General features: G+C 42.5%; 3 protein-coding genes and 2 pseudogenes across 3 annotated transcripts; all 5 read left to right on the top strand.

The window, feature by feature from the left end:
* The first annotated feature begins 28 nt into the window (after window positions 1-28).
* On the top strand, window positions 29-3,561 carry LOC100120366 (short/branched chain specific acyl-CoA dehydrogenase, mitochondrial). The gene is made up of 4 exons (XM_001603964.6): window positions 29-274; window positions 1,717-2,152; window positions 2,234-2,791; window positions 2,863-3,561. The coding sequence occupies exons 2-4, from the start codon at window positions 1,748-1,750 to the stop codon at window positions 3,148-3,150; spliced, it is 1,251 nt and encodes a 416-aa protein (XP_001604014.2). The 5' UTR covers window positions 29-274; window positions 1,717-1,747; the 3' UTR covers window positions 3,151-3,561.
* A 190-nt stretch (window positions 3,562-3,751) lies between these two features.
* LOC100120395 (nuclear envelope integral membrane protein 1) lies at window positions 3,752-6,492 on the top strand. Its single transcript, XM_001603991.6, has 7 exons — window positions 3,752-4,249; window positions 4,529-4,638; window positions 4,715-5,107; window positions 5,183-5,398; window positions 5,466-5,590; window positions 5,829-5,990; window positions 6,067-6,492. The coding sequence occupies exons 1-7, from the start codon at window positions 4,168-4,170 to the stop codon at window positions 6,185-6,187; spliced, it is 1,209 nt and encodes a 402-aa protein (XP_001604041.1). The 5' UTR covers window positions 3,752-4,167; the 3' UTR covers window positions 6,188-6,492.
* Window positions 6,493-15,943: 9,451 nt separating this feature from the next.
* On the top strand, window positions 15,944-17,394 carry LOC100120473 (pyrokinin/capa receptor 2). Its single transcript, NM_001159915.1, is given in 4 exon segments — window positions 15,944-16,303; window positions 16,431-16,861; window positions 16,942-17,159; window positions 17,241-17,394. Coding segments are annotated over 4 exon segments (1,023 nt in total). The 5' UTR covers window positions 15,944-15,974; the 3' UTR covers window positions 17,286-17,394.
* Window positions 17,395-17,471: 77 nt separating this feature from the next.
* LOC100678089 lies at window positions 17,472-20,968 on the top strand (annotated as a pseudogene).
* A 733-nt stretch (window positions 20,969-21,701) lies between these two features.
* Window positions 21,702-22,570, top strand: LOC116415971 (annotated as a pseudogene).
* The last annotated feature ends 74 nt before the right edge of the window (window positions 22,571-22,644 follow it).

Genomic DNA, 22,644 nt, shown 5'->3' with positions numbered 1-22,644 from the left:
TGAATAAAATCGAAAATTCAGTGTATGCTCTGGAAAAGCTCGTAAAAGCATACAACGCAAAGATCGACGCCGATAGACATCCCCCACTTCCTTCTGTAGATCGGCGATCCATCAGGGACGCGCAGACGATCGGTTTCGGCGAACCTCTCCTCTCGGCTTCAGTCGAGTCTCGGCAAGCGTCGGTGGGCGTGTGTCTGGTTCTGCTCTGTGCCAGATCAGTGCCGGTAAAGCGTGTCTACGCTCCATACGAGATAGCAGTTTTGATTTTCACGAGGTGCGTTCAATTTTTCGGCTAATTTTGGCCATTGTTTAAATAGTTTATTTTGCCGGAAATTGTGGAATATCAGAGTAGGAGATAGAGTTAAATACGATATTATAGATCCGTGTAACAGACGTGGTTTCGTAATTGTCGATTGATATTATGGCTATTAGAGAATAGCCGAGATTTTGCCACGTTCGTAACGAAGTATGTGCGACAATTAGTCGATCGCAAGAAATTAATTGCATTTTTTTTTCGATAAGTTGATTGCGTTCAGTTTTAATAAAAAAATAAAACTTGGAATCGTTATGTAACATTTTGAAGAATATCAATATGTGAGCATACACGTCATTATAATACTTTTCCGATGTTCGAGTCTCGGGTGTTCGTTGCTTCTGAAATTACCTACTTATTCGCTGCATCTCATTAAGTTATCCTCGCGCAGTATTTTTTAAAGAACAAAAGTTAACTTTTTGTTTTCGAACAATCGCTTCAGTCGAATCTGAATTTATTCAGTTCCTATTTCGATATAATGTATGAAAAATTGTAATCACCGGAGATAAGATGAGAATTACTAATAATTCGAAGAATTCAACGTAATGAGATGAATTTCATTATCAATTATATCAGTAAGAATAACGCGCTGTTGAGAGTGGTACGATCGACAACGTCGTAATAAGAAATTAATGATCAATTCTGTAGCAATCACGTGTTATAGATAATCATAATTATATTAATTGGAATAAATTAAGAGAAATATGAAAAGCAAATCGATTGTCTAGAAAAAAAAAAAAAAATAACCCAAAAACGGTAATCTTAATTTCCACCGAAAATCCGAGCAAACTTTAGGAACGAGTATATATACTTAATAAGTGCGATAAGATAACAGCGGGAGGTACCACGCATTATAATGATTATAATAACCAATCGAGCCCCCCAAGCGTTTTTTTTTTTTTCAAGTAAACGAGGCATACAAAAATCATAAATTAGAAAAATCTAGAACCTTTGCCCAGAAGGAGGATATAAGTTGCTTTAATATACAAAGTAGGACCCAAGCGACGCTCCCCCGTGACGTCAAGCCACGCACTGCTTGGCAGAGTCACTTCTTCGTCAGCGGCCCGGCCGAGAAGCGATAACAGATTTTTCTTCAATACTCGAATTGGTATTCACAAAAAGCACAATCGCAAGCGCGGCGGCTATTGACACAGCGATAATAACCGAACAGCTGCTATAATAGCGTTTGTCCTGACCCGATGCCGATTTCCGATATACCGATTTATCGCTATTTTGCACTGAAAATATATTTACCAGATGCACGCGCGCCCGTATCCGCAATAATAGCTTTGTTTGTTGTAATCACTGACGTGTCCATTCGAGATATCGATGAGCCGACCGATTTTTCCCTTATATCGCTCGATCAAAATCAACTATTTACGCAAGGATAACGATATTTTCAGCCTCGACAGAGCAAAACAAGCAAACGGAAAAATGAACTCCGTCCGAAGCCTGTTGCGCACGAGAGCGTTGCCCCTGATCCAAGGCCGCGCAGCCAGAGAAGTCCACGCGAGCGCGAGTCTGAGTCAGGCTCACGTGCCTCTGAGCTTCCTCAGCGAGGACGAGCAGATGATGAAGGAGACGGTGGCTAAACTCGCTCGCGAGGAGGTCTTGCCGCTGGTCAAGAAGATGGAGAAGGAGCACAAGATCGATCCCGATCTGCTCAAGAAGCTCTTCGAGAACGGACTCATGGGCATGGAAGTGCCCGTGGAGTACGACGGTACCGGGTGCAATTTTCTGACCACCATTCTCGCGGTCGAGGAACTGTCGAAGATCGACGGAGCTGTCGGCGCTCTAGTCGATATTCACAACACTTTGGTCAATTCGCTCATCAAGAAGGTAAAGTTATTATTCGATACCGATCTTTTCCGATTTCAACGGCCGACCTTTTAAAGAAAATACTTGGAACCGCGACAACAGGTGGCCAACGAGGAACAGAAGAAGAAGTACCTTCCCAAGCTGGCCAACGAGTACGCCGGTAGCTTCTGCCTTACCGAACCGGGTGCCGGTTCGGACGCCTTCTCCTTGAAAACCGTCGCCAAGAAGGACGGCTCGGACTACGTGATCAACGGCTCCAAATGCTGGATCTCCAACTCCGACATCGCCGGTGTCTTCCTGGTCTTCGCCAACGCCGAGCCCAGCAAGGGCTACCGGGGCATCACGACCTTCTTCGTCGAGCGCGACACGCCGGGAGTGACGGTCGCCAAACCCGAGGACAAGCTCGGCATCCGCGCCTCCGGTACCTGCATGATCCACTTCGAGAACGTGCGAGTTCCCGAGACCAACATCTGCGGCCAGTTCGGTCACGGCTACAAGTACGCGGCCGGTTTCCTGAACGAGGGCAGGATCGGTATCGGCGCTCAGATGATCGGTATCGCTCAGGGAAGCCTCGACGCCACGATACCTTACACGCTCGAGAGGAAGCAGTTCGGAAAGTCGATCTACGAGTTCCAGTCGCTGCAGCACCAGATCGCTCAGGTGCGAATTTGAAATTGTTACGACGCTTTATATACGTTACTTTATTCCAATAACTCCTGTTTTTCTCCTAGATCGTGGTCGAGGTCGAAGCAGCCCGGCTCCTGGTCTACAACGCGGCTCGACTGGTCGACGCGAAGAAGGACGTGATGAAGGAGGCTGCCATGGCCAAGTATTACGCTTCCGAAATCGCCCAACGAGTCACGTCCAAATGCGTCGATTTCATGGGTGGCGTCGGCTTCACCACCGACTACCCTCAGGAAAAGTTCTACAGGGACGCCAAGATCGGTACCATCTACGAGGGTACCAGCAACATGCAGCTGTCCACGATCGCCAAGGCGATTAAGAAAGACTACTCGTAGAGAGCGTATTATAATAATATATGATGTTACATCATCGCAACAGCGATAATATCACTGAGATGTGATTTCTTCGGTTTTTAAAAAATCGTACTGTATTCCGTATTCTTTAGAAATAGGTACATTCCATACCTAATATTATTAATGTCTTTTTCGGACATATTCGATACATATAGTATATGTATATCGTCGGTCCCTATATAGAAGACTGGTATATTTCAGAGCTTTCCTACATGAACAAATCTAATTGTTTTGGAGATAAACAAACACTTATTTTGGTAAAAATAATAGAATTGCATCGTAGGGAATGACGATATAATACGATCGAGATACTAATAATGTTACATGCGTATGAATATTTTTGTACTTTACGTTTTTTGAAGTAAACAAGTCTTTATTCTTTTTTTAAAAAAATTTGCATAATCGTTTTTTACCTTATAACCGCACTCATGACGTGTAAAGCTGATACGGCAAGTGCGTCACGCAACGCTGATGTTGAAATCGACTCGGAAAACGTTCTTTAACGATAATACCCAAACGATATATGTCGTACTTCATTGATAGAGAAGGTCGGAGTTCAAAGATTCCCCAACACGTTTTCAACGCACATCCAATAAGAATACCGCAGATATAAGAATATCACAGTTATACTTCACGAAACAACGCGATCAGCTTCTTACACGTATAACAAAGAATTTAATTATCAAGGTACGAGGCTCGCCTACTCGAAAGAAAAAAAGATAATTCAAATTTTCACCAATTTCCCGCGCCGACCGCAGCGCCACCTGTGCCCAGTTACAGGAAGCTCAGTGAAATTCCCGCGCTTCTCGTCGTGCATCGCATTCCGATCGCGCGCTCCAAAAAAGAGAAAAACAACTAAACAAGCCGCCACACCGGTACTGCAGCCTGCAGGTAACCAGTTGTGCCCGTGTATGTGTTGTCTTTTCCGCACGCTGGCCGCTGAAGGAATAGGATAAGGTGTGTGCCTCGTCTCCATGAATTATCTCTGATCGAGCGAGAATGCGGACGTCGACGAGCGTTCTCGCGTTCCTCGCGGTGGCCATCCTCGTCTGCGAGGCCTCGTCCTGGGACAGGGAAGCCGGTGAGTTTAAGTCGCGGACATAACCTCTGAGTAGTCGTTGAGTTTTGGGATTTTTACTGCGATCTATGTCGTATTTGATAGTTTTGGTCGTGCTGAATTATTCTGGACATTGTTTCTCATTGTTCATGTTTCTGGTTTAGTTGAAATTTTGTGCATTGCTACTTTTGCTTGCTTGAACGTTGATTTCTTGATAACCATTGATTGCCCAACGATTGTAATGATGACGGTGAGAGCCAGTCATTGCTGAATAATTCGATCATTGCTCGGTTGTCTTTTTAGTTCACTTTATGGAGCCTGGAGACTGGATAGACAACGACAAGCCGGGGCTGCGTATTTACTGCCATAATGCTAAGTCAAAGTATATAATACATGTTTGGAAGACTGTTGTTGTGAGTGGATTACTTTCTGTTTTGTATGTTAGAGTAAATTTTCATTCATGTTTTACAAGGCATTGGTCTTTTCCAGATGAATTTAAGGACTAACTTAGAAACCTACGAGCTTTACGAGGGAAGATCCCCACACGAGGTGGTGACAAAACATGAGGATAATCAGAAGTATTGGAGGTTTTCCCTCTTCAATACAAAGAAGAGCAAGCAGTTCAGAATCAATCCTTTTGAGGATAGCTGCATTGGCGTTTACATGAGTCAGCATAGCAACCAGTTTCAGTACAAGATGATTATGACTCAAAATAGTATTGACACTTGGAAAATAACCATGATGGGTCTGGGAATGTTCTTGTTTTGGTATGCAGGAAAACTCAGCCGAAATACTTTGTTTTATTATGTGAGTGGTGTTACTATTGGAGTCTCACTGTCGATTGTCATTTTGATATACTTCCTTGGAAAACTGCTGCCAAAGGTTGGTTCAATTATTCTTCTTGATAAATTTATGATTGTCTTATACAAGATCACTTAATGTTTAATGATTTTACAGGGCAAGTTTATGTATGTGATGGTTGCAACTGGTTATACCATGAGTTTTTATATTGCTCAGATGATTTGGGAAAATGCTCAACTAATAGCTATGCAATATCGGGATTATGTGATATACTATATCCTCTCTACAGCATTAATTAGTTTTATAATCTGTTATCGCTTTGGTCCCATTACCAATACAAGAACAAAGAATATTATTCAATGGATACTTCAAGTAAGAAAAATTTCCTCATGAGTATGAATAATCATGTCCGAAATTTAATAAAATTTTATTTTTTCAGTTATTTGGATTGGTGCTGGTGTATCATAGTAGCTATTTTCGAGAAGCATCTACAGCTTTCTGCGTTCTACTAGTCCTGTTTTATAATTTCCCACTCGTGGTCATCACCAAAGGACGTAAATACTGGTGAGTCCTCAATCCATTTGCAGTCTGAACGTATTTATTTGCATTAATTATAGTTGTGATCTTTTTATTTTATACGTTATTACCTTAACTTTCGTTTTTATGCGTTATGTGGCTGGTTACTCACAAGTAATCTTTGTTTCCTGCTTTTGTAATTTTGTAATAAAAATCGTACGTTTTACAATGCACTATAATCGTCTTCGTTGAATTCGTTTTTACAATCGCAATCGAATCACATTAGGAATCATATATTTCCTGAACGGCGGCGTTTACTTACGGACGATGAATATCGTAAAGAGGGAGTGATAGAAACTAAAAAAGCCCTCACAGGGTTAAAGGATTACTGCCATAGTCCAAACTGCAATCCATGGAGGACAGTTTTAAAGCTCAAGGACCCTATCAGGTAATTTATCAACATCGGTCCTCTGAGACTCGTTTATTATCTTCTCAACGTATTTAAAATGCTTCTGTCAATACAGGTTCGCAAAGTTTATGGAAGGCGAATGTCACTTGTCGGAAAACGAATCTTTTGAACACGACACGGAGCTCACGCAGCTCATTGAGGAATGCGATTACACGGACGATGAATTCGATGATTGAAGCGAGCCACTAAAGTTTCGTTTGACTTTCCGCCTTACTAGAAAAATTGATGTTTAAAAGACAAGATGACTTCGGATATTACTCATTTTGACGTTATTTTTGTGTGGTGTTTGTATATGATAAGTTAGATGAAAGTAGAATCATTATTTGTTATCGCATGATGAAACTAATGGAAGTGATGATAGTCGTTGATATAGATCAAATTGTACATTTTTGAATGCGCCGATGCCTGGCAGAGGAAGTTGCTAGGACATGAAAACAGACTGCTGTAATTTGAATAAAATATTTATTTTTGTAACCATTAATCATTCGTACATTTCCGTCCCATCTACAACGCGCCAATTTCTAACATTGGGATTCGGGGAAAATTCCACATAATAAATACAAACGAAGCATTTTGTTTACATCGCCGCAGTCCAACGACTTATGCCGTTGTCAGTTTGAAAAACGTCGCACCTTTCATTTTGTTGTGATTTAACGCGATACGAGCCGTGTTGAACATATTAAACGAAGAAAAAGGAAAACGCGATTTTATTAAACTAGCATAAACCGTCGACTGTATCGCTCTCGGACAAGATGCCTGATTTGGCGAGGCGCGCTCGGAACAGGTCCTTGTAAAAATAAGAACACTGCGCCTCTCGATAATGACCCTCGCTTGGTCATTCACATTATATTTTCGTTCATTCAAGCCGCGATCCGTGTTTTTTTATTACGTCTTATTTAACGCACGAATATTGATTTAAATCTCTGCGTGCTCTCGAGTCGTTAGATTCTACCACTGGATCTATAAGATCAGCGGAATGTTTTATCGAGTGAGCGCACGCGAGGATCAATCGAGAATTTATAGTGGCGCCTACCTATACGTCGTGGATCGCGACTCTGTTGGTCAGTTAGTTTACGAAGGCTGGTGCTAAGAGACAGTTGGGAGATGTCGTTGAGGGTATCTCATTGGGACTTTTGGACCCGTTTAGAAAGGAGCTAGATGTAAGCTTTAGTTGAAAGTTCACACAGAGCTTGCAACTGCACATTCCTTTGAAAAAAACTCTGTCCAAGGCATTTTTTCTAAAATTTCATAGGCTTAAACTAATCCCTAAGAGAATGAACGAGAAGAGCAGTATAAACTAAATATCTAAAGTGAAAACCCCACGATCGTACAGTCCAAACCCCAAGAGAAAAGGCCAGCCAGGAATCCGCAACAAATCGATAGCACAAAGATAAAGAAAGAGAAAAAAAGAAAGCTCGTACTTAGAGTGAAGGAAAATCAACTCGTCCGAGCTCGGTACAGCAGCCATCAATCTGAGGCCGATACCAGGCCGTGTTCATTGTCCTCCTCGCGAGGCGCCCCTTTATTAGAAGCAAAAGGAATAAACGATGCGCGCGCTCTTCGCTCGCGAGAGAGTAAAACGCAAGGAGCAGCTCGGCGCCAAGAATCACCCGAGGCGAGAGAGTCTGCGCTCTCGCCGTGTCCGCCAGAATATAAGCCTTGAGAAAGAGACTACCTAGACTGCTATGAGAGAGTGTGATCCGCTCGAAAGGGGGCAGCTTTTCTGGGCTTTTCAGACTCGCTCGCGGGCTATTAGCGCCGTGTGCGATCGGCGTCCCCGCGCTGTGTGTACTTATTACCGATCATTGAAAAACTCGATGCGCCGCTGTCGGGCTCGTGTGACGCGAGAGGAGGGTGGTTCATTTCAATTTTTAGACACTGGTCTCGATTGATTGCCCGATTTGTTTTTGTTCTCATAGCGATTTCTTCGAAGAATGAGAAATCGGTATATCGGAATTTATTACAGTCTCTCGCGCTATCTTACGAGGCTCTACGTTAACCGGCAGGTCGCACAAGCGGAAGGCAGTAATAAGAGCGAAAAGCGACTATAGCCTCTTATCGTCCCTCGCACACCTTCTCTCTCTCTCTCTCTTTCTCGCTTTACGGCCGTAACAATATCGAGTTTTACGCGCGATACCCAAACAGGATAATCTCATTACTCGTCGGCGAGCACTAGGTGTATAAGTGTCTTTCTTACCACCACCTCCTCGCTCTTTTCCGGCGTTTCGCCGAATCGAGCAGTTGTAATATCGGTTTATATGTGTATCTCGCTTTGCGTAGGTTACGGTAATAACAACGCCGATCTCGCGTCTCTCTTTCTCGGACGTGCTTATGAGCGTGAATGTGTGGATTTCCATAAATTCAGTCCGGAGATTAGATGTGTGAAAGTGCCCCCCCCCCTCCCCCGCGCTCGTACCGATTTTCGGGAGATCGAGATCGTAGCACGCTTACATCTACGTATAAAAATAAGCGTCGCAAGTGCCAATTTCTCGAGCGCGTATATATCACTGCACTCTCGATTTCCTCCCGATCGGCAAAAAGAGGAGGAGGAGGAAGAAGCTGTAATCGTCGGCGCTCATATCGCGTTCGCGTAATAACAGCTGTAAGCTCGCGTAGGATAAATAAATCGGTAGCATCGCTCGCCTTTTGGAATTGAAAAGGAGGGATCGCTCCCCGCGTTAATTAGACCGCTATACTCTCGGCGATTAAACCGATCCCTACTGGCGCCGGCTATTATCATGTGTGTACAGGTTCGCCTTGACTACGTATCTGCGTACGCGCGCAATTGTAACTTTCGGTACATAAGTATTTACGCATCGCGCACACGTACGCACGATAATACGGCGGTGAAAAAAAAAATCGTTCTTTTCACAAGCGTCCTGCTAATCCTTGCACCCGACATCCCGGAAGAGCGTATACACCGCGCTACCGACTCATCTTCGCGCGTGTGTGTGTGTGTGTTGCATGCAGATGTACACGCGGAAGCCGTGTCGCGGCGCAAGAGCATCGCAGTGATAAATACGGTTAATAACGTTATTTGCTCTGCGGCGGTGTGTATAGTACACGAGGTACTGCACAAACACACACACACACACACACACACACACGCACACGCACGAGCGTATATCCAGAGGAGAGAAAGTCGCGCGGAGTTATAAGAGATCGATAAGAGGCTGTGTACGGCGTGTCGTGTGGCTCTTGCGCAAGCCGAGGGATCTTCGCACGTTTGAGTTTGTACGGGAGGTAAGGAGGAGTAAGTGGTTATTGCGAGACATGCGGTCCTCCCTTTGGAGTCTGCTCTTTGTTCTTTTTTGCGATTTTCGGTTTGAGAGGGTTTCGATGAGGTGAGCGAATGATCGTTAGATGGGGAACGGGGAGATCGGGGCGAAGGATTTTCTGAATGTTAAGATTTTGCTAGTTTGAGAAATTGGCCTAGTTAGACCCCTTTGTGCACGTTTTGAAGGACCGACCAACAAGACATGAAAAATCACGAGCTAATGATGCCCGCGCCGTTCTATCGTCTCCCGCACCTTCAACCTTATGCTCACTCAACAACGAGGACACAACCACCCGAGAAAGTTCCGATCCTAGAACACCTCGAAACATCCCAGCGCAGCTCGTTCATCAAGCTCGCACAATAATTGTCGCACCTAATAACGTCCTCCTCTCTCATCCATTGTGCACACCGTCCACTTTCTCCGATCCGCGCATCATCCTCCTCTCTCATCCAAAAAAGCCTTGCGCAACAATAGCAACTACTCGATGCTATTCTTTATAGAGGTCGCGCACGCGACATCAGCCCTGTATATAGCCGTAATATAAACCGCGAGTTTACGAGGCGCGAGCAGCCTCTATTATACATCCTTCTTTTTCACTTTTCTGGCCGTGATTTAAGCCTACTCGTCCGCTCCCCGATCGCACTCGACCAACACTGCAGTACTTTCACTGCCGTACTCTCGCGGTCACGGCCATTATCTAACCCGACCCCTTTATCCTCACACGCATACACGCGTATAGACGTTTTCAGGGGGAAAAACCATAGCACCTTGCGCAATGCGTATATTTCCCTGATTGATCCGAGAGGGACTTTCTCGTGCATACTCGCGGAATGTAATCCAGCCGAAGGCGTTGATTTTCACGCCGAGCTTTTACACGCGCATACGGAAGTGCATGTTTTAGGTAGTCGGTTGGGAACGCGCTTTGAATCGGAATCGAGATGATGAGAGTTTTGTAAATTTATCGTGGGATTCGTGTACGGAGAATCGTATACGCTTGTAAGAAAGTCGACGCGGCTGCGGATATAGAATCATCGCGGCGCATAGAGTCGATCGGCTGAGTAATGACGTGCAATTAAGCGGGGAATCGAGACTCGCTGAGATTCTCCGTTTCATTGCGCAATTAATTGCCGGTTTCTGCAGTCTGTTGGCTTTTCTTATATAGATTTTCCGTGAGATTCCTATCCATCAGAGGATATTGTTGTGTCTGTGTGTTGTACCCTGCGGTTATACGGGAGATTGAGAATTTAATAGATATCGCGTATCTGACTGATGTCATCTCGTAGCGAGAGATATTCCATTATATATCGATAAGTGAATTATTCTCGCGTTACGTATCGATATTGATAAACACTGTTATTACACCTAATTTACATTGTTTGTTTATCTATAACGCATTAATTTTTCCCTCGTAAACCATTAACATAAACATTTCACATACCGAATTCTCGCCCACAAAAATTGCCAAAGAAAGCCAACTTCGAAATTGCACTCGAGGTGTCCCCTTCGAAAGCGTATAACTCAATTTCGTCGCACGCGACTGCCCCTATAACGAGTCCGGTGCACGAGAGGCTTTTCGTCCCGAAAAAAGGCGTTGTGCTCGCTTACAATAACTCAAAGCCAATAATACACATATACAAAGGTACTTACATACCCGTTCGCCCAAGGCGAGAAACTAGCATCGCTAATTCGCCCGGCGATATATCAGAGCGGGTAATTGCTCGGCGATCTCTCGCGAGGAAACAATTATAATTACGCTGCGATTTACGCGAGTTTCCGCTCTCTGCTTATTTTTACATTTACATTTATCGAGTGTGTACAAGGTTGCGTAAGGACCAGCTCGTTGACTGACAGTCGAGAGCGAGCAGTCGTGCGCATTGTGTCGGGATTTTTCGACTTCTCTGTATAGCCGAGGTGACGATATGGGAATGCGAGATTTTTATATGTTTCTTGGCTGTCGCGGTTGCGTAAGCTTGCGGGAATATTTATAGAAGTTCCAGACTGCGCGAGGACAGCTGAATCGATGGATTCGCTCGTTGCCGGGTGAGAGATGGTTTTGAATTTGGCGCGCTTTGTAGACATTATTTCAGCTATCGAAACTCCGCGAGCGAATGATGGATGATACGTTACGTGCGGCTCTCGTTTAATAATCCGCTTATCAAGGCTATAACGGATGGCCCCGTAAAGTTACAAGCACACATCCGAAGCTCAGTGTTTCAGCCCATAAGCATCGATCAATTTTCAAAACAAACCGCGCCTGTATCCTCCCGAAGAAAGCCACACAGCCACCGCGTCGTGATGTCTCAATAAGTCGCCATCAATATCTCCGCGAATTCTCTCTGCGCAGCACGAAAACGCTCGCGGCCCTCTTTCTCCTCACTAGCGTATACTTCTATATATACGCTGTGTCTACAGACTCGGCTGTGTCTATATACGACAGTAAGAGCCCGAAGGATAATTCGTCGCTCTCGTACACGCGCCGTAACGATTAATCACCGCGCGATTGTTGAGTTATGCGCTTTTCGAATTGTTCGCGCGTCTCCGAAGGGCGTCCCTGCGATTTATCTCACATATGCGTTTGGAAGGTACGGTGCCTGAACTCGCTCGAGTTTCTCAACGCGAAAAGTGCGATATACGTCATCCTCACTTTCGCAGTTTCAAAATTCGCGCGCTAAAAGCGAAAAAAATCGAAAGCGAGCTCCCGCTGATGCGCGACAGAGATCAATAAAGTCCGGCGCAAGCGAGAGAGAGAGAGAGAGAGAGAGAGAGAGAGAGAGAGAGAGGGAGACTGGATACACGGCATATTATTAATTAAAGCTGCGCGTAACGCGAGACAATAAACTGCGCGCGTTTATGCATGTGCGCACTCTCGCTTTCCCCGGCGCGGAAAAATCGCTTATGCTCAGCTTGTTTCCGGCAGCCCCGGGAGATGTCGAGACAAACAATGTTTCTCTAATTGCGATGCGTATCTTCGGGAGAGAGAAAGGGACGAGCATTATTACGAGCTAAAACAATGACCTTCCGCCCCCCCCGGCCTTATACACATCGCAGAGGGATATCCGACGTTATCCGAGTTATACATATGACCCACTTTTACCGTTTGGCGAGGAATCGATCGAAAAATCGGCGCAGTTTCCACGATGACGCAGCTCTACCCACATACTCGCGCACACTCAAGGTATACACCGAAATTGAGTAGATTGTTCCGTTCGGCAAAAGGAGATAAGCATCGTTTGTTATGACTACAGGAACAACAACTTCATCTGACAAATGAACACATCAGTATAGCAGCTTTGTTTTGATTAGAAAGTTCGCGCACGCGCGTTTCGTAACGCGAGCGCGCGATTCTAATTAAATCGCGCGACGCGATTTTTTTCCCTCAACCACGCCGACCAATTTGCGTTTTCTGCGCTTCGAGCGCTGATAAGACACACACACACACACACACATGTGCCTTTGTGTGTTTACATAAGGAAAGCACTTGTAATGCCGATGACCGGGAAAATTGCGAGTGTGTCTATAGATATGATTTTAATTATACCGAGAGTGCTGCATTTTTCACTCCAGTTGTTTATAAGGAGAGATCTGCGCACCTTTCGCCGATGTTAATTACGGAAGGGAGTGTAGAGGAGGAAAAATTACAGACCGAGAGACGAACTCTAACCCGCTGGGAGAAAAGAAAAACGAGGTCTTGGCGCGCGCGTATCGGTGAGCCACGATCTGAGCGCACGTGTTCGCTCATTTACGTAAATCAATCGATCGGTGGCATCTCGAGAGCGGGAAACGCCCGTTCAGATCGTGACGTTTAGATCCTGATTAATAGGTGTGCTGGACGCTTCGAGTTTCGAGCGTATTGCGCGCATTGAACGAGTATAAATATTAGCGAGACTTACATTTTTTGCTTTCTTTTTCATAGTAATGAATAAGCAAAATTTAATTGTGCTAGTTTTCGTAGAAAGCGACTATATATTCCATACTCTCGTTTTTTTTATCTATCTGATGTTCAGTGGAAATTAACTTTAAAACGTAAATAAGTATTCCGAAAACACAAAATGCCAGAAAGCCATGGAATATGACTTCTTATATTCTTGACTTTGAACAGTAAAGGCTATTATTTACGGTAGTCGAAGGTCGGTGCAAAAGGTGCTGTTATTTACATTATTAAAATCGATGATGCGTATTGATTTTCAAGTTCGATTGCCAAAACTCGACTTCTACATATATTTCAGCAGTCGTGCGACGAGACAACGTTGGGATGCACTGTTGCTTTAACATCTACCATGTGAATCGGTATATTGTACTTATTCAGCGTTACCATTGCTGTTTGCAGTGGTTTTACACGACATGGCATTGTGAGCCTGATCGACCGAGTGGTCGATCACGTGCAGATAAACGTTAAGACTTACCAGGTGACTCTAATCACCGAGTCATCAGAAGTACTTTCCCTTGCCTCTCAGCTGGTCACAAAGCGAGTCGTGGGCGAGTTTCGAAGTCTCGTACTGGGAATGAGTGAACTAGCCAGACTCGAGAATCAGCAATTGTCTTGTGTGAAGAGATCGGTTGCTAGTTTCTTTACGAGATCGACAATGAAGATTATGATTCTAGACACAGCCGATGAAAATACTCTGTTGCGAAGACTCATGAATTTGATTGATTTCTTAGACGAGTTTTTCTTGCTTTTTGCTTGATTTTTCTGATTAACGAGGGTAGAGGATTGAATTTGAAGGAATTTTTCAGATATGCCTGGAACTTCAAGTTTGCCGACATCTCTGTTGTCGAATTATCCAAAAGAGATGATAGACGAGTAGTTATCATGCCGATGCAGTACGCAAAATCGTACACGGCGATTCACCAGTACAATCCTTTCGTTGACGCTTATAGGAAAAAAGGGTTCTCTTCGATTGCCAACCTGTTTCCGAAAAAGACTAGAAACCTGTATGGACAGGTCATGCGTGTTGGATTTCTGGACACTTTTCCCCAGGTCATGTTTCATAAAAGCCTTGCCTTCGACTGCAATAAAGACGTCTGAAGAGCTCTGTATGGCCTTGACGTATTAATTAAATTTTTAGCCAAATTTTAGCATCAACCCTGAATTTCTCGATCAGGGTTGCTCTTATTAACTCCGGCCATAAAGACTTGTCCTGTTTGAACGTCTCTAGCACATCTTTTCTTGACCTGCTCTTATCTGATGATCTCGACTACTTCGTTAACTTTTATTACTAGAGTGGGCGCATACCGATGAGCAATTATGATGTAGAGTTGATGACGTTTCTGTACTACGACAGTGTACATATGGTGATCAAGCAGTATGGATTTGCCGTGGTGCCGTTTGATGTTTTCAAGTGTCGCCATCTTCATCTTTGTTTTGCTGCTTATGATTTTTATAAAAGTAATGAAGATCGGAGATGAAACCTGGACAATTTACAATCTAATGTCCGTCGCCATAGGGGATTCGGTGAAGATGGGACTGGATAACTCAACTCGACGAGTCATATTCATGACACTGACGACTGTATCCATATTCTTCTCTTCAGATTTCATGGGCGCTTTGAACGCCATCTACAACGACCAAAATCACTTTCTTGATTTGCAGACATTCCGGGATGTTCTTGATTCCGGCATAGTTCCTTCTGTTATTAAGTACTCAAAGGATATCTACTCTTCGTCGAGCTACGCACCGCTTGCGAAGCTCATGAATCTGTCAAAGACGGTGGAGGACACAAATTGGAATATGGGTATGGACTACTGCGTTGACAAACTGGGTGTATCTGGTAAGGACGATGTCAACGGATGCGACTTGGATATGTCGTATATGTTTGCTTCGAAGGTGTCACCGTATATAGAAAGCTTTAACGAGGTGTTTAGGGCACTGTGGGAATCAGGAATCGTTAATCATCTGCAGAATGATGTTATAAGAGGATGTGAGCTTGGACACGACCAACAAGTAGAGAACTCCTATTCGTATTTTGATTATGCAATTCAGGAGGTTGATGATCAGTCGAAGGTATATGAAGATGTTAGGATACTATCTGGTCGAAAGATAGCATTGTTTTTCTGTTTGAAGTATTTTTGTGAGTACAAAATTGAATTGGGCACGATTGATGTTTCGAGTTTTATAATATTGTGCTGCTTCTACATAATGATGTATTGATATTTTAAACGAATAATGAAATATTTATAAACAGCTGTTGACTTCTCTTTAAGAGTGGTGTGACTTCATAGTCCAACTCAGAAGACGTGGCTAATTAATTCGGTAAAAATATAGGAGAGCATAGGTACTACTGCGAGGCCTAATGACTCGTGGTAAAATTTTTCTCGCAAAGCTTTATTGCACACCTCTGCACTTGTGTGCAATAAAATCAACTGGTCGTACTATCTCTTTACAACAAAATTTGTACATTCCGTTTGCAGTCAAGGTTAAATGAATTCTATTTTTCTAGTTTGTTTCAATTTTTCAATCAAATATGCAAAACAAAGTACATTTCAGTCTCTGTGTACAAAGAGATGATAAAAATAAAGTAAATCTTCCTTGTTTTTTGGGAGATTCTTTCGCTGCACAAGTATTTGATTGTTGTTATCTATTCACGCCTCTATAACACACGTATACATACATCCTCTCTCGACGATTACTTCCCACTCGTTGCGTAGCATCAGTTTGAGGACGTAGTCCGAATCGTTCGCACGAAATATGGAGATTGGAGGGAAAAAAATTAATGAGTTATCGTTTTTGGGTAGAATTAGCTATAGCCTTAGGCTTATGAGTTACTCGAAGTTCGCCACTTACGATGTGGCTGGACAGAGTGAATACGAAATAATGTTGTACTTTTTTTTGGGCTTGGCGGGAGTGCTGGGAAACATAGCCACCTGCATTGTGATTGCCAACAATAGGACCATGCGCACCATCACCAATGCTTATTTGTTCAATTTGGCCATTTCAGATCTACTGATATTGGTTTTTGGCTTTCCACCGTGGAATAGATACGTTGATTATCGATACGATTCGTTTTGCAAATTAAGGTATTTTGTCAGATATTCTATGTTCTATTATAATATTCTAATATAAAGTCAGATATTTTTGTTAAAATCATCTATAATAATATTTTTAACTTAAAATAGAATCCTCTAATTTTTTCATACGAATAAGGAGCTTGATGACCGAGTGGCCGATTTACGTCTCAGTCTTGACCATCACCGTATTCAGCGTCGAACGCTACCTCGCGATCTGTCACCCTTTCAAAGCCCACGTATTGTCAGATATGTCACGAGTTTCTCGGGCCATCCTTGCGATCTGGTTGCTGGGCTTTTTTTGCGCGTTGCCGATGAGTTTGCAAATCAACCTTGTACCGAAGTTTAATTTTCTGCATAATGTCACCTGTGTGATGAGTAACTTAACGTCTAGAGCTTTCGAGGTTTCCAGCTTCATTTCCAGCATCGTGTTTTTCGTTTTACCCATGCTGCTGATATGCTGTCTCTATACTCTGATGGGGATAAGATTGAGGAATTCAGGACTCGTCGAAAATCAGCAATTAAACACGAGGGTCAATGTAAAGGGAAAGAAGGTCATCAGGATGCTAGGTTAGTTACTTTGTACAATGTTAACCGAAGTACACGAAATCATCAAATCTGTAACGTTAATTACTTTCTTTTGGCTTCAGTGATAGTCGCCGCCGTATTCTTCGTTTGCTGGGCTCCATTCCATTCGCAGCGACTATTCATTACGCACTATATGAGTTTCCTACATCGAGGTGTTTACAAGCGAACTTTTACGGATACTATTCTCAGTCGCGCAACCGGCCTACTTTACTATTCATCCGCTGTTGTCAATCCGATAATTTACAACATCATGTCGAATAAATTTCGACAAGCGTTTAAGGTGATTTTGCTATAATTTTTTTCTCACTAATATACGCGTTTTATAGCAAAATAATATGCCTAACACATGTGATTCTCGCAGGGTACATTGATCAGAGCTTTCGAAAGGCTGCATTTTTTTCGCTGATACCATTACACCTTATAATGATTGATGAAAATAATGTGCATTAACAGGCTTTTTTATAAGATGTGATACGTTATTATAATGTAAATAAAATACAAACGAATAATTTATTTTAAAAAAACAAAAACAAATTTTTTATTTTTTCAAGGAGTACGCAAACTTTGAAATAATGGTTATGTAAAAAATAATTTCATTCACGTGAGTTTCGCATCTTTTGTCAACTATACATACAAGCTGACTTTTACAGGAAACCGTTACTATACGGTCACTGTTATCTCATCACGGTCCCGTTGCTTTGTTCCATTAACGAATTTAAGCAAACAATCAAATATTCCGAATTATTTTGAAAGTTCTGTCCACGCAAGCGTTTGATTATTTTATTATCGCTTTACGCTCCAATTTACACATCCTTTCTCGACGACGGCTTCATAGTTATCGTGTACTTTCAGCCAGTTGACATAGCTCGTACCATCCGCATGGCAGACCAGTTCGATGAGTAATTACGCGACAGTTTTTCAAAAGCTCAATCACGTGAAAATCAGATGATGGCCAATCTGACAACTCACAATCGTACGGGGACTCAAAGTGCATTCATGCATCATTTAGAATTGATCGCTAAGGATTTCTATGCAACCACTTATTATGATCACACAAGTTACGAGGCGATTAGTCAAACGATTTACGAGGTCGTGCTTTACTTCTCTATGGGAATCCTCGGTGTGCTCGGAAATGTTTCCACCTGTGTCGTTATCATCAGCAATAGGTCAATGCGCACGGTTACAAATGCTTATCTGCACAATTTGGCCATTTCTGATCTTTTATTACTGTTTTTTGGTTTTCCGACGCTGAACAGATACGTCAGGTACCGACACGATGTGCTTTGCAAGTTTAGGTACGTACTTTTTATTTTATTATTTACTATATGCAATGAATTATATTGACGAGTAAAAAAATTGTTTACCTTGATCACCTGATGCGTAAGGAGTATGATGTTCGCAGGAGCAGTCTACGTCTCAGTCTTGACCATCAGTGCTTTCAGCGTCGAGCGATACCTGGCTATTTGTCATTCATTCAGAGCTCTCGCTTTATCCAATATGTCCAGAGCCTCCAGGACAATTCCTGCGATCTGGATTTTGGGCTATCTCTGTGCCCTGCTGATGAGCCTACAAATTGGTCTTCTACCCAAGACCTTATTCTCGGATGATACCATTTGTTCAATAGTCAGCAAATTTGCTCCTCGTATTCACGAGATTTCTACCTTGGTATTTTTTCTTCTGCCGATGATATTGATAAGCTATTTGTACATTTGTATTTGGATAAACTTGGAGAACTCAGGACCAATCGAAACAAATGCACAAAATCATCCGAGATATAATGGAAATGGAAAAGTTATTAGGATGCTGGGTGAGCCGTTTTAAGAGTAAAGATTAAAAAAAAAAAGAATTACTGTATCTATACTTTGTCTTTTATAGCGGCGGTCGTTTCAGCATTCTTCATTTCCTGGGCTCCTTTTCACGTGCAGCGTTTGCTGTCCATACACCTTTACTCCTTCGTATATTCAGTCGAAATAGTCCACATGCAGCGGAAGTTCAGTCGTGTTACCGGTGTGCTTTACTACTCGTCTGCCGTTATCAATCCGATAATATAAAATATCATGTCGAATAAGTTTAGGCAAGCTCTCAAGGTATTATATAATTTCTTCTAAGACGAATTAATTTCTTTGAATTTAATTTGTACTAAACATTTTGCAGGACACGTTAGTTAGAGGTTCAAGAGTATTCCGAAGCAGTTGTATCAGCACGGATAACGATCGAGATGTGGAGGTAGAACTTTAAAATTCTAATGACCAAAGAAGATGATTTAGAATATCTGTGCAGATAGTACATTACGGTATTGCAAATACAAAATGTTCTTCTATAATATTCTTCGACGCATTTGCTTTTACCTATAGGCTGCTCATTTTAAAAACGAGATATTTTTCAAAAACGACTCATTTTGTCGTATTCCGCAAGCTCGCGTGCTTTAGGCCAGACATCATCTAATATTATTGTCATTGTTATCAAATTGTCATCCTGTTTATATTTTCGACTAATAAATTTAAGCAGAATGCCAAGTGGGCACATGTGAATGATGATATTGGGAGTTTCTGTCTGCGCAAGCGTTTGATTATTTTTATCTCATCTCTTTACGCTCTAGCTTACACATCCTTCTTCGACGAAAGCTTTATATTTATTCGGTACTCCCAGTCAGTACATACCGTTCGAATCATCCGCATGGCCGCATGGTAGATGAGTTCAATGAGAAATTACGCGACGGTTCACCGAGAGTTTGACGGTTTAAACATCCAGCGATGGCGTATCAGACACCTAAGAATACCACGACGCATGAGGGCTTATTTAAACTCTTAGAGATAATCGTCAAGCATATTTACGCAAATGCCTACTTTGATCACATAAGTTACGAAGCTGATAGCCAAACGATTTACGAGGTCGTGCTTTACTTCTCTATGGGAATCCTCGGGGTGCTTGGAAACGTTGCCACCTGTGTCGTTATCATCAGCAATAGGTCCATGCGTACAGTTACAAATGCTTATCTGCTCAATCTGGCCATTTCTGATATACTGTTACTGTTTTTTGGTTTTCCGACGCTGAACAGATACGTCAGGTATCGGTACGATGTTCTTTGCAAGTTTAGGTATGTACCTATTTTGCATTATATTTTGCTTGTGTTGATGATAAAAGTAAACAAAATCGTTCGCTTCATTTACATGGCCCGTAAGGAATATGATGTTCGAAGGTGCAGTCTACGTATCGGTATTGACCATCAGTGCTTTTAGCGTCGAGCGTTACTTGGCTATTTGTCGCCCATTCACGGCCCTTGCTTGGTCCAATATGTCCAGAGCTTCCAGAACAATTCCAGCGATCTGGATATTGGGCTATCTATGTGCTCTGTTGATGAGCCAACAAATTGGTCTTTAATACAAGGGTAGAACGTCGAATGAAACCATTTCCGTACGTTCGAGATTTCTACCTTGGTATTTTTCGTTCTGCCCATGATATTGATAAGCTGTCTGTACACTCGGATATGGATAAATTTGAAGAACTCGGAACCGATCGAAACGAATGCACAAGTTCATGCGAGATTTAATGGTAGAGGAAAAGTCATTAGGATGCTGGGTAAGTCAGCGCTTATGATTTTAAAGACTTCTCTTTCACAGGGAGGAGTATTGAAAAAAAATTGGCCTAATAATATGCCTATATGCATTTCGTGTCACAGTGATGGTCGTTTTGGCGTTCTTCATCTCCTGGGCTCCATTCCACGTGCAGCGTTTGTTGGCTTTATACTTTTACGATTTTTTCTCAGCAAAGGTAACCCTTATGCTGCATAAGATTAGTCGTGTTACCGGTGTTCTTTTCTACTCGTCTGCCGTTATCAATCCGATAATATACAACGTTATGTCGAATAAATTTAGGCAAGCTTTCAAGGTACGATGTAGTTTTGTTTTGAAAAATAAATTTCATTGCTAATTGATTTTTATCAATTTTTTTTACAGGAGACGTTAGTCAGAGGTTTGAAAATATTTCGAAGTAGTCAAAGTCTTAGCACGTCTACAGAACAAGATGTGGCTGTAAAAACATGAAATTCTGATGTGTAAATAAAGGTGATCGGGATTTACTGTATAGAAGATATTAATATATGTATTGAAAAGTATTGAAAAGTGTAAATATATAGTGTTAAGCGGATTAAAGTATATCAGTGTTATCTGGTTGAATATAAGAATCAATAAACTACATAGTAGACCTGCACATTTCAGATGTTTTTTTTCGCCTGTTTTAAACGATCAAATAACACAACTTCTCTTCTCTGCTTTTTGTTTGGTTCGGACTCTAGAGTGATATTATTCAGCTGCAGGGGGAACACTCGCTGGTACTTGCGATTCAGCTTTAAGCAGTCATCTCCCCTCTTTCCAAGTCCTCATCCAGTTAGTGGACATCGTTCGAATAGTTCGGGCGACGCGCGCATTGTGTGCAATCAGTACTTGACAGCAAAAAATGACATCGTATGTAGAAGAAGAGAGTGATGAACTGTACGACATCGCCGGCTTTAAGGAGTTCAAAGAGCTTTTTCTGCAATACGTGTACAGCGAGAATTACAATTTTGGAGCGTCTACGCAATCGAGATTCGAGATCGCGTAGTACGCATTTTTAGGCCTTTTTGGACTTCTGGGAAACCTTTCAACCTGTCTCGTTATCGCTCGCAACAGGTCTATGCATACCGTTACGAATGTTTACCTGTTCAATCTGGCTATTTCCGATCTACTGATATTGATATTCTGTCTTCCACCATGAGTCAATACGTTAAGTATCGCAGAATGGATGCACTTTGAAAGTTTAGGTAGGTACTTTGAATTTTCTAGCTTCATTTTTTGCGCTTCTCTTCACGACAACGATCATTCAATGCATCGCACGGCAGAACCCTGATGTGTGAATGGTCAGTCTACGTTTCAGTTCTGATCATCACGGCATTCAGCGTCGAACGCTACCTGGCAATCTGCCACCCGTTCCAAGTCCGAGCTTTGTCCGAGATGTCCCGAGCATCCCGAACCATCCCAGCGATCTGGTTGTTTGGTTTCATCTGCGCCCTGCCAATGAGTCTCCAAACTGGTCTTGTCGAATTGTTCGTAGCAGATGAGACTGACCCGGTGTGTACCGTGATCAATGATTTGGCTCCTCAAGCTTTTGAGATTTCCACCTTGTTGTTCTTCGTTCTGCCCATGCTCCTGATGGGCTGTCTCTAACCTGCATGGCGATGAGTTTGAGAAAGTCAGCATCGGTTGTAATAGAGCAACGAAAGGATGCTGAAGCTAATGCAAACGGAAGAAGGGCTATCGTAATGCTAGGTGAGTCGATTTTTAACGATATCGTTTTTAACTTTTGAAGGCATGCATAATGCTATTCCAATTTGAAAAATAAGAGAGCATTATGTTTTGTATTTTAGTAATGGTCGCTGTGGCATTTTTTGTCTGCTGGGCTCCCTATCAAGTGCAGCGCCTGTTTACGATACACTTTCGCCACAATGTGTTACCAGATTCCTTGATCGAAGTGCAGTTGATTATAAGTCATGTAATTGGTGTACTATACTATTCATTAGGCTGTATCAATCCGATAATCTATAATATCATGTCGAAGAAATTTTGGCAAGCTTTCAAGGTAATGCGTGGATTTTAAATAAGTATATTATGCAGTTTTACGTGAGTTATATTTTTTCCAAACTTTCTAGGAGACATTCATCGGAGATTCAAAAATATTGCGATGCAATCGTTGCGTCCGCGCGAACGACAGGCAACATGTCGTTGTAAAAA

The sequence above is a fragment of the Nasonia vitripennis genome, chromosome 1, assembly GCF_009193385.2.
Source record: "Nasonia vitripennis strain AsymCx chromosome 1, Nvit_psr_1.1, whole genome shotgun sequence".
NCBI classification, from domain to species: Eukaryota; Metazoa; Arthropoda; class Insecta; order Hymenoptera; family Pteromalidae; genus Nasonia; species Nasonia vitripennis.
The sequence above is the reverse complement of the archived record's forward strand: the minus strand, read 5'-3'. Positions and strand labels throughout refer to the sequence as shown.